General features: G+C 35.6%; 3 protein-coding genes and 2 pseudogenes across 3 annotated transcripts; 3 read left to right on the top strand and 2 right to left on the bottom strand.

Annotated features, from left to right (window-relative positions):
- Nucleotides 1–753: 753 nt before the first annotated feature.
- Nucleotides 754–9,021, bottom strand: LOC114532856. The gene is made up of 3 exons (XM_028554454.1): nt 8,749–9,021; nt 2,412–2,495; nt 754–2,041 (listed from the first exon to the last, which is right to left on the bottom strand). Exon 3 carries the CDS (start codon nt 1,927–1,929, stop codon nt 958–960), a length of 972 nt encoding a protein of 323 aa, XP_028410255.1. The 5' UTR covers nt 1,930–2,041; nt 2,412–2,495; nt 8,749–9,021; the 3' UTR covers nt 754–957.
- LOC114532816 lies at nt 5,016–5,378 on the top strand (annotated as a pseudogene).
- On the top strand, nt 5,484–6,203 carry LOC114532859. Its single transcript, XM_028554456.1, has 3 exons — nt 5,484–5,607; nt 5,710–5,901; nt 5,998–6,203. The coding sequence occupies exons 1-3, from the start codon at nt 5,545–5,547 to the stop codon at nt 6,079–6,081; spliced, it is 339 nt and encodes a 112-aa protein (XP_028410257.1). The 5' UTR covers nt 5,484–5,544; the 3' UTR covers nt 6,082–6,203.
- Nucleotides 6,460–8,749, top strand: LOC114532857. Its single transcript, XM_028554455.1, has 7 exons — nt 6,460–6,530; nt 6,608–6,676; nt 6,979–7,070; nt 7,154–7,283; nt 7,387–7,431; nt 7,549–7,625; nt 7,762–8,749. Exons 1-7 carry the CDS (start codon nt 6,462–6,464, stop codon nt 8,192–8,194), a joined length of 915 nt encoding a protein of 304 aa, XP_028410256.1. The 5' UTR covers nt 6,460–6,461; the 3' UTR covers nt 8,195–8,749.
- Nucleotides 9,022–10,872: 1,851 nt separating the features above from the next.
- LOC114532815 lies at nt 10,873–11,463 on the bottom strand (annotated as a pseudogene).
- Nucleotides 11,464–15,640: the final 4,177 nt, after the last annotated feature.

The following is a 15,640-nucleotide window of genomic DNA, read 5'->3' as shown; positions in this document are numbered from 1 at the left end:
TGGTGATTTCATGATGAAAAAATCTTAATATTTTGTATCAAGCCCGTTTAGCTTAAACGGCGGATAAGTCAAAATTAAATAACACTCTAACATCTCTCTAGAACGGGTCAACTTGAATATTATGCACTGAATATGTAGTTGAAAACAGTATCTTTGTATTAAGGTTAAAAACATTCAGTTTGCTTGTTGAATAAACGATAGACTTGGTTTCCATTTTGAACTTATCCACCGTTTAAGCTAAAGGGGTTGATACAACCGGCCCATGCTTTGGTAAATAAACCAGCCTGACCGTTCTAATCTAACGTCTATAAACTACTTATTAGGGAAACTTTAGAATGCCATCCACACAAGGCCGCCATAAATTGAAATTCACGTGCACTTTTAATGTACTTGTGATTGGGAGTTCTGTAGTTTCTCTACCAATCTTTCATTGTGAAAATGCAAAAAGAACTTGGTATGGTGCATAAAATTCTTGTCGTTCATGTATGACAAGGACGCCTGAATTCGCTTCAGGGAAGAATTCCGTTGTTCCGCCCCTTGGCTATTCAAGAAAGGGAAGTCCAAATCTGGATAAGATGCAAGATCGTAAGCTGGAGAGCAACCTACAAAACACAGCAAGTCAGATATATATATATATATATATATATTATATATTATATATATATATATATTATATTATATATATATATATATATATATATATATATATATATATATATATATATATATATATATATATAACCAACAAGTATTCCCACACTGCTCGGTAGCAAAGACATATAGGAAACAATTGTAACTACCACGGCCAGAAGTAAAACTAAAAGATTTTATTAAAAATATACTAAGCTTAAATTTTCGGCCACATGCCGCAGCCTTCTTCAGAAATTAACTAACTAATACAAATAAGTCCAATATATAAGGAGAAGAACATGCATAATACATAATACAAATTATAGCCTATTGTTGAGAAAAGTCATGAGTGCTATTCAAACCACCCAAATTAGTCAGTAACATTCCTATCCAAAAGTTCTCACACTTTCTTAAATCCTCTTTGTTTTGATCAATCAACATAAACTTCAATTTCAAATGCTTATTGTCATGCTTATCAATAAAATGGTTAACTACACCGCATGTTCTACGACCATGTTTAATGTGGGACTTGTAATTAGCTAAACGGGGCTTGAAATTAATAGTAGAACCAATGCCCTGCAGATTACAAGCCACACACTCAGCTAGGTAAATAACATGCTCAGAGGTACACGTCAAAGTCTTACGAATACTAAACTTTCTCCCCGTCACGGCTGACACAAACTCACCACCAGGTTTTAAGAAATGTTGACAACAATCACATCTCCTGGCAGTGCATTTAATACAACCTTGACCAACAGGCCCAATAATACGATAAGGGTTAGACGGGGCTAACAGCTCTTTCAAATTAGCACCCCTGGTATATGCTACTTGGATAGAATCCTTGGGAAGAATAGCGCTAGCACGCTCATCTGTGTCAATGATATCACGGTGTTTAGCCAAAATGCTGGCGATGTTGGGTGCGTGAGGATTGTATTTGGTTACAAATACACATTTCCCACCTCTAGATTTGGGTTTTTTATTTCGCGCTTCATGTCGAGTCATCGAACCCACTTCCTCAAATACCTGGTTAACATGAGTACTATTATGACCACAATCTATCAGATACTTAGCGTATATTTTACTAATAGCAAGAAAATCACTATCCTCAGAACAGATACGTCTTAACCTAAGAGCTACACCTTTAGCTATACCCCGTATCTGAGACTTAGGATGCGATGACTGAGCGCTAAGGTATAAATGGGCATCAGTGGGCTTACTATAGATAGAAGTAACCAGTTTCCTATTAACAATAGTAATAAATAGATCAAGAAAATGCAAACTACGCCCTCCAATTTCCATAGTAAATTGTAATTGCTGATCGAATGTGTTTAGGACACTGAAAAAAGCGTTAAGACGTTCCACAGAACCACGCCAAAGTACAAAAGTATCATCACGGAATCGAAACCAACACCTAAGTTCAGAAAATGTGGAACGCGCCGTCAAAACTTGCTTATATATATATATATATATATATATATATATATATATATATATATATATATATATATATATATATAACTCGCCAATGCAATCTGTCAACAAGAAATCTTGTTCTTTCAAAGAAACTTGGGTCCCGATTAAGGCAATACGTGTGAAGATTACAAGCGTTGTCGTAAACAACAATTGCTGGTGCTAATATCAATGAAATAAATGACAACATCAATATACTGGCTATATTGTTTACTGTACTAGCAGAATGCGTGCGGTATTATTCCTAGCCCTACACGGAAGTGGCCCCACCAAGATTAGACAAAATACTAAACATAAAACAATCAACATACCTTGGAGAAATCGGGATCGAAAGACGGTAAAAGGTATATTTGGGGACTCACATGACGTCATAATAGAGAACCCATATGTTATGCCTGCAAAACAAATACGAAGCGGTAAAGGAAATCCTTGTATAGACAGAAATCAAAAACTTTTTTGGTTAATGCAATGTTCATAAAGTAAGCGTTTACTCACTTTTACGGGGATAAACATTAATTCGTCCACATTTCCTGTGATACTATTGTGAACTAGCATAGGACATGCACAATCTGAGAAACAATCATCTTACATGCACATTTTATCACAATTACTGTCCATAATTTAATTATCTCTGTACACCTTACCATGCCGGCACTGAATAAGAAAAATACCAGGAAGGAGGGTTGGTTAACAATGCATGTTCTCTCATCATAGAAGTATTTATTTAGTGGCCTAAACTGAACAATACCTGCAAACCTTCGCATGGCTCTCAGTGTCTACGGTCTACCTATCTGAAATACTGCTTTACAAGTCAAAGACTATATAGGGCGCTGTTTATCTGATCTCGTGTATCGGGGACATCATACTCCCAAGACAACTATACCAAGCCAACCCTTTATATGATAAAATTGCAAACAAATAGCAAGCGATAGTGTCTTCTTAATCAATGCTCTATTCGCTATTGCGCACGCACCGGTAGGAAAAGTTAACCCTGGAGGCCGAGACAGTGTAATACGGTGGCCGATAAGGCTACATGGTTCTCCCTACCACTAGGGTTACTCTTTTTCGTAAACAGCGTGTCACACCCACGTTGACCCAACCAGCCGAGACGAGTTTAAAACTTCCTAATATAAACACTTGCGTTTCAGCTGCTACAACTGATTATGAACACAAATTTACCTGGATATCCGAGATAATATAAACAGCGCCTATATAAAGGCCTGATTCAACTACTCATGCCCTAGTTCGGGGCCTATTCATAATTCATATTAGAGCCTGGAAACTCGTCTGATGTGAATTCGGTCACAGATAAGTTTCTCGTCCTAAATTTCCAGCCTAAAGGCTCAACACACGGGTTGAAGGATCACTGATTCGCACGCTCGACTATCTTGTCTTCTGTTATCCTTTTGTAACTACCTCCTTGCATACCTTTGATTTCAAACATCGCCAACAATAATACACAACCTATTACTACACACGTACCTACATAGTTTCTTAACCCTATTTGTACCGGGGTTTTTTGATGTTGATATGACCGGGGGTTTGCTGATAGGGCACACCCCTCAGATATTCTGTCGATTACCTGAAATTATCCTTTTAGTTATATTTTTAGGAAGTTTTATCTCTCTTTAACCTAAAATAACAAAAAAGTTGAATTCACATCCAAATTGCTGCGTTTTGGCCCCATTCGATACGACCACCTATCGAAAAATGGCAAAAATCTCTAAATATTCTATAATTTTGGTTCTTTTCTATGAAGACACAAAATTAAACATTTTGGATGTGTTATTTTTTGTTTTTTTAAATTCAAACGACATAGTTTAATGTTATGGCATACCTCTGATGTCCATAAATACTACCATTTTTCTTTTTCATAAATCACCAACCCCCATTTTCCCCATTTTCGGCTCGACACCTTGTTTGACAAATGTCGTCAAACGCCCCGATAACTTTGAACTTTTCAAACAAAATTTTCACATTTGTGATATGGTAGAGGAAAAATATTAAAAGTCATAAAAGGGCAAGCGAATGGAATCACTTGTTTGCACGCACCCCCGTGCAAACCCCCGGTATAAATAGGGTTAAAGAGTTTCATCACACACGAATAAAACCCTTTCATTTTCATACGAACCGCATGGTTAGTGGTTGTCCAACAACCTACTAACTACCCCCTCTGTTTATTGGTTACGCCCCTAATTTACAAAAAAATTTTTACATAAGTTACTCATGACTTTCCCCTTTTTTTCTCCACAAAAACCTAACCTTTTATACAATTTATCACAAATTAAACAATGAGAACTAAAATATGGTTCCAATTACCTATATCAAAATATAATATAAAATAAGCATTGTAATTTTATATATTTTTGTTAATATGTTGGAAATGTAGAGTGATCGCAACGCTATTCACAATTCACTTCACAATTTTGGTTTTCTTTTGATTATATGGTAATTTCACACCCTGTATCCCTATCAACTCTCGCTACACAACTTCTAAGGTTCTAGATTTACCTGTAACTAAATGATTGTCTTTGGCAAGGAATGTCTCTCTACTTAATTTAATGTCGTCAATGAACTAATTACCTAAATTACCAATATTCAACAAATTTTCCTCGTAAAAACTTCCTTACAGACTACTAATAAAAAATGTGCAATTAAGTTGGATTGCTACATGCTTTTTTTGACATTCCTCATTCTAAGGAAATCATCGTTCTCCGATCTGTTAAGTGAGTAAGTAGTCCCCTTCATAACTTAACACGTCGTTTGAATTTTGAAATAACATTATCTCATTTTTATGTGTGATAGATATACATAAAAATTTATCTTTTTATTTTTTTATTTTTTTCATTCATAAGGGGCTTTCATTCCTACTAACTCTCCTGAGTCCTGACGAAGGCCCTCAGGTCGAAACGTCAATGTTTGACAAAAAACAAATCTGCGAACTCAATGAAGTATTCAACTTCATCGATCAAGATTGTGATGGATTTATAGACAAGGATGATCTATTTGAAACACTGCTCGCGTTTGGAGAAGATGAAAGAACAGAGGAAGATTTGGAACATATGATCAGGGAAGCGCCATCGTATATCAATCTCACAATGTTTCTCACTCTTTTCGGGAGTAAATTGAATGGGACAGACCCGGACGAGATTTTCGAAAGTGCATTCCGTTGTTTCGATGCAGAGGGAACTGGTCGGATTCATGTGGAAACATTGAGGAAACTTCTTACAGAAATAAATAAAATTCTAAATGGACATCTGATCTCGAATTATAACTAACGATACTATACAGTACGATTACTTTAATCGGTAAAGAAACGTTACTTCTTGATATATAACGCATTGTTAAGACCGAAAAACGGTAATAAATTCTTAATCAATGGATAAAACAATAGATAATTTATCTTATTACTCAAAATATGTTTCAGACCAGATAAAGGATAAAATGGAAGTAACGACACCTCCGAGTCCACCTGAATGTGTACAGGACAGTACACTCACAGAAAAGGTTTTGTTGAAACCATATCCTGCATGATCTTTGTTCGATTTACCAACGCTCTAAACGTTTTAGTATAAACAGTATAAAAAATCCATTCATTCCTTGATGTAGGTTGAGAGGTATTGGGACTTGCGCAAGGGACATCAGCTACATCACATTGTATCACACATCAACGGAACGCCGTTAATGTATTACGACATCAAGCTGCTTGACCAAGCGCCTTCCGACTATGAAAAAACATTGCTTGAACAATACGCAACCAAACATGGAGAAACGTATAACGAAGGATGGCTAAATGATAAGGTAATCACTGGTGTAATTGATATAGTATTCCGAGAACCCACATAGCTACAGTAACTCACATCATGAATAAACATGTATTTTTCCATTGAAATTTAGATAATAAACAATTTTCTAATCGACGTACAAAGAAAATCTCAGGTAGGGGAAAGTAAACTATTGTCTATACTGAAACTAGAATAACAACTGCAGATAGTGTTCTTAACAGTTTATTATATGAACAAGGGTAGTTTACTGGGAACTAAAACACTAGTGGAACGCTCATACGCCACTACATCAGGGACCAGGTGCGCGTATTTTTCGTATGTCACGCTGAGGATTGAGGAATAACATTTAAAATATTTTTCGCTTAAATCCATATAATAAACAGAACATTATACGGTTCGCTTGAAGATATGGCACTCGTTCGGTGCGCTCACTCGTGAGATTGTTTTTGCTACTCGAACATAAAATCCGTGCTATATCCTCTATATTTAAATAAGATCACTTGGTATTCCTTATTTTGTGATATATATTAATCAGCTAAATATTTACTTTCATGGGTACCAATCGTGTTAGCAGTCATGAGCAGCTTCATGTACACAAAACTATGTAAATATGGCGTCCATTCCATAACGAAATGGATTCAAAAGGTATGGATTCGTTTCTTTCAAAATAATGCTTTATACTGTATGTTGCTCAACGCTGATTTCTGTGTGGGATCTTTCAGAACCCATTCTTTAAAGCAGACCTGTGCTTCATACCAATAAATTGGGACAATAATCACTGGAGTCTTGGGGTAAGTCATTTTTTAAATGCGAGTATAATAGCAAAAAACCCAGGGTTTTTTATAATTTTGTAATGGAAAGTAGTAAACATAAAGACTTCATTTAAAAACAAGTGCCTTTTGAGCTGCGATAGAACCGCATAGAACCTGCGATAGAATACAATATACATACAGTATATGCCTCTGTTTCAAAAATTTAGAAAACGAATATTTTATTTAGTCAGGTTCCTAAAAAAATAAATTCAACTCAATAAATTTACGTTTTAGGCAATACTTTTCACTTCTGGACTGTTGTTCTAAATAAATCCTTATAGGTAGTGGACTTTACTTCATGTACCATATTTCTTTATGACCCTATGGCTATGGCAATGTTAAGAGAAGAGAGAAGCTTCCACAAAAAAATTAGGTAGGCCTTCAATGGACAGATAAATTAGGTGTTAAAAAATGTTTTGACATGGATGTATTACTTAACATTCACTCAACTTATAGATTACTGATAGCACACCTTCAGGCAATATGCCCAGAAATGAGTCCACCAGATGTTAAATATTTTGATAACTCCACAAAATTTGAACCCAGACAACTTGATGGAAGTTCATGTGGGGTTTTTGTATGCATGGTAAGTGAAAAATACATTTGATATAAATTATCTAATATATTATAGTTATGTTTTTCCCATTGCTTCAATTACTGTAATGTCTAGCGGCATATTTTGTTGTTAGGTAGCTGATTATATGGTCAATGGTTTGGATGTGAACTTTACACAGGTAATTATATCGAAGTACAATTTCTGGTAACTACATTATTTAAACCACAGAAAAACCCCTGCTGTATTTTAATATGTTTAAATTTATGATAAATCATATTGCATTTTTTACCTAAAGGAAGACATACCATGTTTAAGAAAATACATGGCTGTTCGCCTAGCAAATCCTGAAAAAAACGTCCAAATACCAATAAGGTCAGTTAAATGGATGTCACTTAAAATCTATTGTTGACATAATGGAATTTGTTGAGAACTATTCTCACTAACACATACTCTAAATTTTGGGTAGCTAGTAAAAGACAATTCATTTACAAGTACCAATTGCTTTTAGGAAACAAACTGAACATTGCAATGAGGATGACCATGCCACATACACACTTAAAGCAAAGGTTAGAAATATTCTGTCTCTATCAGATGATGGCTTAGAGTCTGTCTTTAAAGAAGTATTAAAGGAAGGTGATAAAGGATTCTTAACAATTAGCTTGGTTTGTAAGCGATTTAGACAGATAGTGGGAAGAGACTCTTTTAGACGCACCACTCACTTCGCCTGGTTAAACAGTGTGTGGGAATGGAATTCATCATCAAAAGAATTCAAAGAGGAGAATTACAAAATGTATGAAATAAAAACTTGTTTTCAATGTGGCATGTCATTTAAAGAAATGTATGGCTTTATTGGAAATGGTAAATTTGGCGAGTTCAGAAAATTTTACTCAACTCTTGAATATCCAGGATTCTGCAGTAAAGAGTGCATTAAAGAAAGCTAATTAATAAAGTTGGAAGTAATTACATCAGGACTATATATGGCATAAACCTTTAAGAAAACATCATGTTTCATAATATCTGTTGAACATAATACCAGGCTGATATTTTCACAGATAGCTGCCACTGTTAAGCCGGTTTTCCACTAGCAATATTTTTGCGAAGCGACTTTATTCCTTTGTATTTGAGCAATTTGTTCCAGATGGTTGCAGTTAAGAGCTCTGGAACAAATGTAAAATGTCGATTCGCACGAATAATATCGCTAGTGGAAAACCGGCTTTAGACACCCTTGATGGTCATTGTGTACATAATATACTGACAACTCCACAAATTTATCAGAATCTTCTTTCACCTATGTCCTTATGAAACATTTCAATTGGACTTTGCTAAAGCCCAAGGGAAATTTTCATTGTCTTTGAAAATATCAACTTAAAATTTGTTTGTAAATATATGCTAGTATTTAGTTGAACATTGTTGTCCATTTATAATATTCACATCTATATAAATCACATGTAAAATATTCACAATTATATAGTTTTAATATATATTTTTTACTTACACGATCTGCGCTGTATTTTTCCTTAGTAGTCTCAGACATTTTCTATTGGCAATGCTTAAACTCCCAATCCTTCCTTAAGCCAACTTGTCATATAGATCTCACTTTTTAAATATCTTTAAAATGGTCCGACATGTTGAATTAGAAAACAGATTTTTACTCAATAATGGCGGCATTGCATATCACTCCTCTATGTATCACTCCATATATGGCCGGGGCTCTCTCGTGTAATTGGGTCTTCTCGTGCGGGTCTTCTCCGGTAATTGACACTGCCAAACCCTGCTCCGCGCAGTCGCGCTTACTGTACTTAGTGTATGTTTTAAGTTTTAACCTAAGCCATTCCGCTTGGAAGATACAAAACAATAGACGCATAATTGTAAGAAACATTAATAAAACAACATGATATATAAGATTCATTACGGATGCCACTTTAGTAATTTTGGTTCTACTTCGTGAAAAAGTAGACCAGTTTTGTTTAATATAGTGTTCTTAATTATCTATTGATTTTCTAAAGTAGAAGGTGGGCTGAGCCCCCCAGATTTTGAAGAAGAGGGGCTCCGCCCCCAAGCGCCCCCCCACTTCTACAGCACTGGATGATAGTGACGAAGAAGATGATGATGTAGATGATGAGGAAGTCGATAGTCGATTTCGTTGATGATAACATCAATGTTGATAACACGTTTATCATATGAACATTTGGATAATTTATGACTTCTATGGCCTTCAAAATATATATGCAATAATATGCCACTTCACAGTGGAGTCACTTCAGTTATAGCTGACATGGGAAAGGATACAATCGTGATACAATGTAGCTATAACAACGGAACGTCTTTAAGTGGTGGTGGCGTGTGGTGTATTTATATTGAAGTAGTTTCTATTGAAAGTGATTATTTTAACGACCTATTAACATGAATATAATTATGAACATTAGCCCTCCACGTTCCGGCGTCCCTGTATATATTGGTTACTGAGTTTCATCTCTCATGCTAGGTTTGGTAAGTTAACCAATTTGAGATATTATTACTTATATATCATGAAGTTCCTTTAAAGTAGATATTTTTATTGGCGTCCCCCTTCAAGATAAACTACTATTTTAAGTTGATATATATAGTCATATGTATAGCACTTATATAATATAGTCCAACAAGTCGAAGCATGTATAAATTTACCTTGAAAACTTGGATATACTATTAGTAAGCGTGCACACCAATGTGTTACTACTATATACATTTGACAAGGTCAGCGGTGAGGGTTGTCCTGGTTTAGGACGAATATTTTGACAAAGTTCGTTGTGGTCAGAACGAAGTTTTCAAATCTTGAATAGTTCTTGTATGGAATATAAATGTTGTTTGAGGTGTTTAAACAGTAAAGAAGCATATCTTCCACTTCCAAAAGCATCTTTCGAAAACATTGCTAAAATAGCCATCTCGTATTCAGCTCTGTTCATGTTTACAAAATTAGTACCGTGTTCGTAGTCGTATAACTTTGACAGAACTGCTAAATTCAAATATCCCGCTGCACGAAGCACCTCCCAAAATTTTTGCTGTTCTTCAGATCACTATAAAACAGTCACTTTTGCTAAAAACCATGGCAAACTATATATCACCGAGAAGCTTATAACTCATAGAAAATGAATATCTAATCTATAAATTTAATTTATACAATGTAACCTGACACCACTCGCCACATGCTGCGAGTAAGCAAGTTGCCTTTAAGAAAAGATATCTCTTGATCTATTCAACTAACTCATGTTTTTTTAGTGTTAAACAAGAGCTTATATAAATGTTTCTGGGATAACCATAGAACTTTTCAATTGCACAAATGCTTTTGACAAAATGACGTTCCATTCTTCATCCCTAAAATGCTAACATGTTCCTGGCCATAACTTCCTCAAAACTTATGCATAGAGAAAGTTCTATGCTCATCCCAGGTATCACTCACAGTACTAGTATCTATCTGTGAAATTTTATGCAAATCGGATAAATACAAAAGAAGATATTCTTTCTTGACTGCAAAAAAGTCCGATTCCGGCAAATCAGCTTTAAAAACAACGAACACTAAAAAAAAATGAATTATCAGTACTACTGAGATATGTCACTATACTTCCTTCATTAGTACAAATGGTTATCTCCAAACCCCCCCAGCTTCATATGTCACCCCCTCAGCCTCACGCAGTGCTTCCGCTCTCCTTGTCCGAAGGAGTGCCCTTCCTTGGCGGCGTTTCTTGTTTTTCTTAGTTGCTTCACCATCTGATTTTCTCAATCTCTTCTTATCTTGTACATATGAAGCTTTGAGTGTATGTTGCCCAGCTGCTGTTCTGAGTCTTTTCATGACCCTCACTCTGCTGGCAGCACCACTGTTGAAATGGCAAACAGCTGATGCTACACCACAGCGGATTACTTTCACACAATGATGCTTGTGCTTTGGACACTGACTCCAAACCAGTGAGTTGATACTTTCATTTGCATTCTGCGTGGTTTCTCTGACACATTTTCTCAGTAGTTTGGTATCACTCAATGTTAAGAAAGTTGGACGAAGGACCTCATGAAATACTGGTGATAACAGATCATTCTCTTTGTAGGTCGTGGTGCCTGTTGCTTCATCCTGTTGCTACTTGCACCATGATTGGGCACCTGGTGGACAAAACCGATGCTGCTTAGTTGCATCTTCAGATTGTACACAGCGACGCAATATTGCAATTATGTTCTTTTTCATTTACATATTAGGAAAAAAAATGTGTGACAAAATATTTCACACAATTCATCACATAGTAAAATATCAATACAAAACTTACCCTCACATGCATGCAATGTGAATACAGCTGATGAAAGTTCTTTCATGCATGTTTAGAAGGCGATATGAATGTTCGCTAAATTCAACAAGTTCACCAGAAACGAGACTGGAGTTGTGCGATTCATGCAATCTCATTTTTTTACTCGAAGCTCCAACACACGTTGTCTGAAACGCGCTTGAATCTTCCCTTGACGAGTCGTCAATTACTAACTCTCCCCTGTTAATTTGAGCGTATTCGCTCTGACTTTGCTCTGAGGAGTACCTCTGAGTACCCAGAGAACCTTTTACCTTTACGTTTACGCCTATAATAACTTCTTTTTTTCTATGACCATGATAAACACAGAATTTAAAAGGCACTTCCTATGTTATTCTATATTACACGCCCAAAAACGCTCAAGTTGATACAAACAGGATGGAGCAATGTTGTGCTGCCCACATTGTTCAGAGTTGTTATCAACATTCAACAATATTGTTGAAATTGAATCGGGTGTAACGATATTATTCAATATTGATAACAACTCTGGACAATGTGGGCAGCACAACATTGCTCCATCCTGTTTATATCAACTTGCATCAACCTAAACGTTTTTCCGCGTGTATAAGGCCTCACGCAAATAAAAATGCCCCATGGTCAGCGAAAATGAACTATGCCGCGCCGTACTTCATGTTTGCAACGTACAAAGTCGTTTCCCCGGGTTTGGTAACAAAAACGGTGCAGTAAACAACAAAAAACAACAAAAACAATGTTTGGTAATCATGGCAACCACGCTAAAATTTTTCCCCATGATTTTCAAACGTGAAATAAACAATGAAAAACATTAGAAAAAGCCATTTTATGTTTATAATCACTTTAAACAAATAGTTAAAGTGCAGGAATCTCGAAAACAAAATCACTTTTTTTCAAATTTTTGGGGTTGACCCCCGCCTTACGAAGACTACTATTCCCAGTCTACTTCGGCCGAAACACGTCTTCGTCTTCGTACTTCGTTTCCTTGCTCAAACTCGCAAATATCTCAGAATCAACAGCAGAACCCCGCTAAATGAGCTTTAGGTCACAAAAGTCACAAGGCTTGAGACAAGCCTCTTAAAAAATAGTAAAGTTTTCATATCGTTCATTGGAGTAGCAATCGCGGCAAATTATAACGGACCTACTAATAGTTATATTTTAGCGTTTCAGTAATTTATATTGTACAGTTTACTATAACCTCACGAGCCTATAGTTTGATATGTAATGTGCAAATTTCGGCGGAAGTAGAATGCTAATTTTGCCCGGATTTTCTGCCCATTCTATGAGATCACGCGTCCAGCATATTTGTGCAGTTCAACACCATTGATATCGCACAAGTTGACTAAGGATTGTCAGATTAAAGAGATTTATTTTTAATCTATTCCACTGCGCTTGCTCTATGCCTTATCAGCATTGTTAAAAACATTGGGAACATTTGGCTAAATATTATAGTGTAGAATGGTATGCTTAGCACAGTGTCAATTTGACCCATTAGATTAACCAACCACGATCTCAACAGATTTGAGAAATTTAGGGGTCAATCAATCAATCAATCAATAAACTTTATTTGCAGAGGGTTAAAAATATTACATAGCTAATATACCTGGTAAGTCAAAAGACTTATCTTCCCCAGGGCCCTCACTATTTAGTTAAAAATACAAGTTGAAGTTATTTACAAAAGGTAAAAAATTGTTAATTACTAGTTAAAAAATAATTAGTTAAATATTTCTTCTTAAAATCGTTTAAAGATACACTTTCTCTAATGTTTGAACTTAATGTGTTCCATATCTTTACACTACTATATCCAAACGTGTTCGTATATATCTGTTTATGTTTTCCTGGAGGCAAATACAGATCATTTGCAGAGCTTGATCGGGTTGTCCTTGTATGAACTTGTCTGACAAACCTAAACATATTTGTCATATAATCCGGACTTAAATAATTTAGACTTTTATAGACCATAATAGCTTTACGATACTTAATACGATCCTCGATAGGCATCCAATTTTCAGCGGAAACTGGCAAAGGTTGCAATACTGTTTCCACAGTTTTCATCGTCATTCCAATTTATTAAAAAACCTATAAAACAAAATATATTTTATTACAATATTTCTTGGAAAAGTTGATGATAGTGTTGTGATGATAAATGATGATGGATGATAGATAATAGTGGTCAACTCTATTATCTATCATCCATCATCATTTATCATCACAACACTATCATCAACTTTTCCAAGAAATATTGTAATAAAATATATTTTGTTTTATAGGTTTTTTAATAAATTGGAATGACGATGAAAACTGTGGAAACAGTATTGCAACCTTTGCCAGTTTCCGCTGAAGATTTTAACGAGGAACTCAAATCATTTCAAAACCTCGATCAGGACGCCGTGCCACCACCACCCCGAGTAAAACTTTATCACAGCTTACTTTCAAGTGTAAACATCAAACGCTATTTAATTATGCGATGATTTTGTTGATAGAGAGTTCTAGTGTTGGGAGATCATCTACAATTAGCCATTTACTTGATACAGGAAAAGGAACCCATGTTGCTGTCACCAGTAGTTCTGAGTCCGAAACTAAAGTGACCAGCGAATACATTCTTACCACTGACGACGCAGATTACGAAGTTTGCGATTTAAAAATGGGTATTATAGATACACCAGGATTTAATGATAATATACTGCTGGTGTGAAGCAAGATGCTTGCAATTTCGTTTCCATTAAGAGATTTTTCAAAACACATCCAGGCTTACCTGGCAATTTACTTACCCTAATCTTGTATTCTTGGTTGTGAGCGTCAATGAAACCCGGATAAAGGGTGAAAATAGCAATCTTTCCAAAAGCCTTAGAGGGATTAAATTGCTCAAAGTGGTTGACGCAAGTAATCCAAATCTTGTTGTGATTGTAACACATTGCTGTTCTGTTGGTTACCCGAAATTGGATAAATGGAAAGACAAGATCAAAGAAAAGAAAATATTTCAAATATCGTGTTTGAAGTGCTTGGCGTTTCGGCACCAGACGTATTGATAGAGAATGACTTCGATGACCTTGAACTTGAGAAAGCAGGTGATTTTACAATTCTTCCGAATGGCGAGAGACAGTCTAAGAATTTATACGACGCCTGTGCGGAGCTTCTTGATCGAAGTAAGGATCGTTTTGGGCTATTAGCGTTTAACTCTTGTTTCAAAAGAGCTAAAAAGGATAGGCCAACAGAAGGTCATAAAGTTCAGGCGAAAGATTCTCGAAGTAAAAAATTGTCTGATAAAGAGAAAAATTTTTTCAATATTTTTAGCGATGCTGCAAAAGGAGGTAGGAAAAAAGTATATATTTTCACATGACGTAAAAGTGTCGGTAATAATAGAGAGGTTTAATGGCACTGTTTTGTTCAGCTTACTTTACGGCATAAATTACGGAAACGTTCTGGATTAATCGATTGGATTTTCTTAATGCTGATGCGGAATGGCATGAAAGCATATCTCGATTCATGCGTGGATTTAGCTAATATAACATTTAATTAGCTAAATTAACAACGAATTTAATTTTCTATTTTAATGTATGCCGTCGTTATAACAATCGTTTTGCTGATAAACATATATTTCCATTACTGAAATTCTATGATACTCGTTTTTGCTGAATGATCGAAGTCGTATAAGATATGTTTAAAGACGCTGCCACGCTGCTCCCTGGTTATATTGGAAAATTATTTTCATGGGTTATTGCGAATAAATTAAGATTGCATGATCTGTCACCAGGCACAAGAAACCACTTGATTCATTTTGACCAATCGCACGAGTAGATTTAGACCAGTGCACGAAGATTGTATATTAATTAACTTTAAATATAATTAAGAGGAGATCTTTTACAAACTCGCGTATTGAGCACTCAAAACCAATCAGATTGTTGGAGTGTGGAAGTTGATAGAAGCAATTTCATGTAAACATGGCAGCCGGATTTCAAATAGTATGAGTGTTTCAATGCCGTTTTCACAACTATAACTCTCGTTGGTGTGATTGCAGTTCATAGAAGAGTTCGCTATGATTGCAGTTCATAGAAGTTAGGAATGTATGATCGATTATCATTTTACTGTTTT

Source organism: Dendronephthya gigantea, unplaced genomic scaffold (assembly GCF_004324835.1).
Source record: "Dendronephthya gigantea isolate DGI-Jeju-01 unplaced genomic scaffold, DenGig_1.0 000081F, whole genome shotgun sequence".
In the NCBI taxonomy this organism is placed as follows: Eukaryota; Metazoa; Cnidaria; class Anthozoa; order Malacalcyonacea; family Nephtheidae; genus Dendronephthya; species Dendronephthya gigantea.
This window is presented reverse-complemented; position numbering and strand designations above follow the sequence as displayed.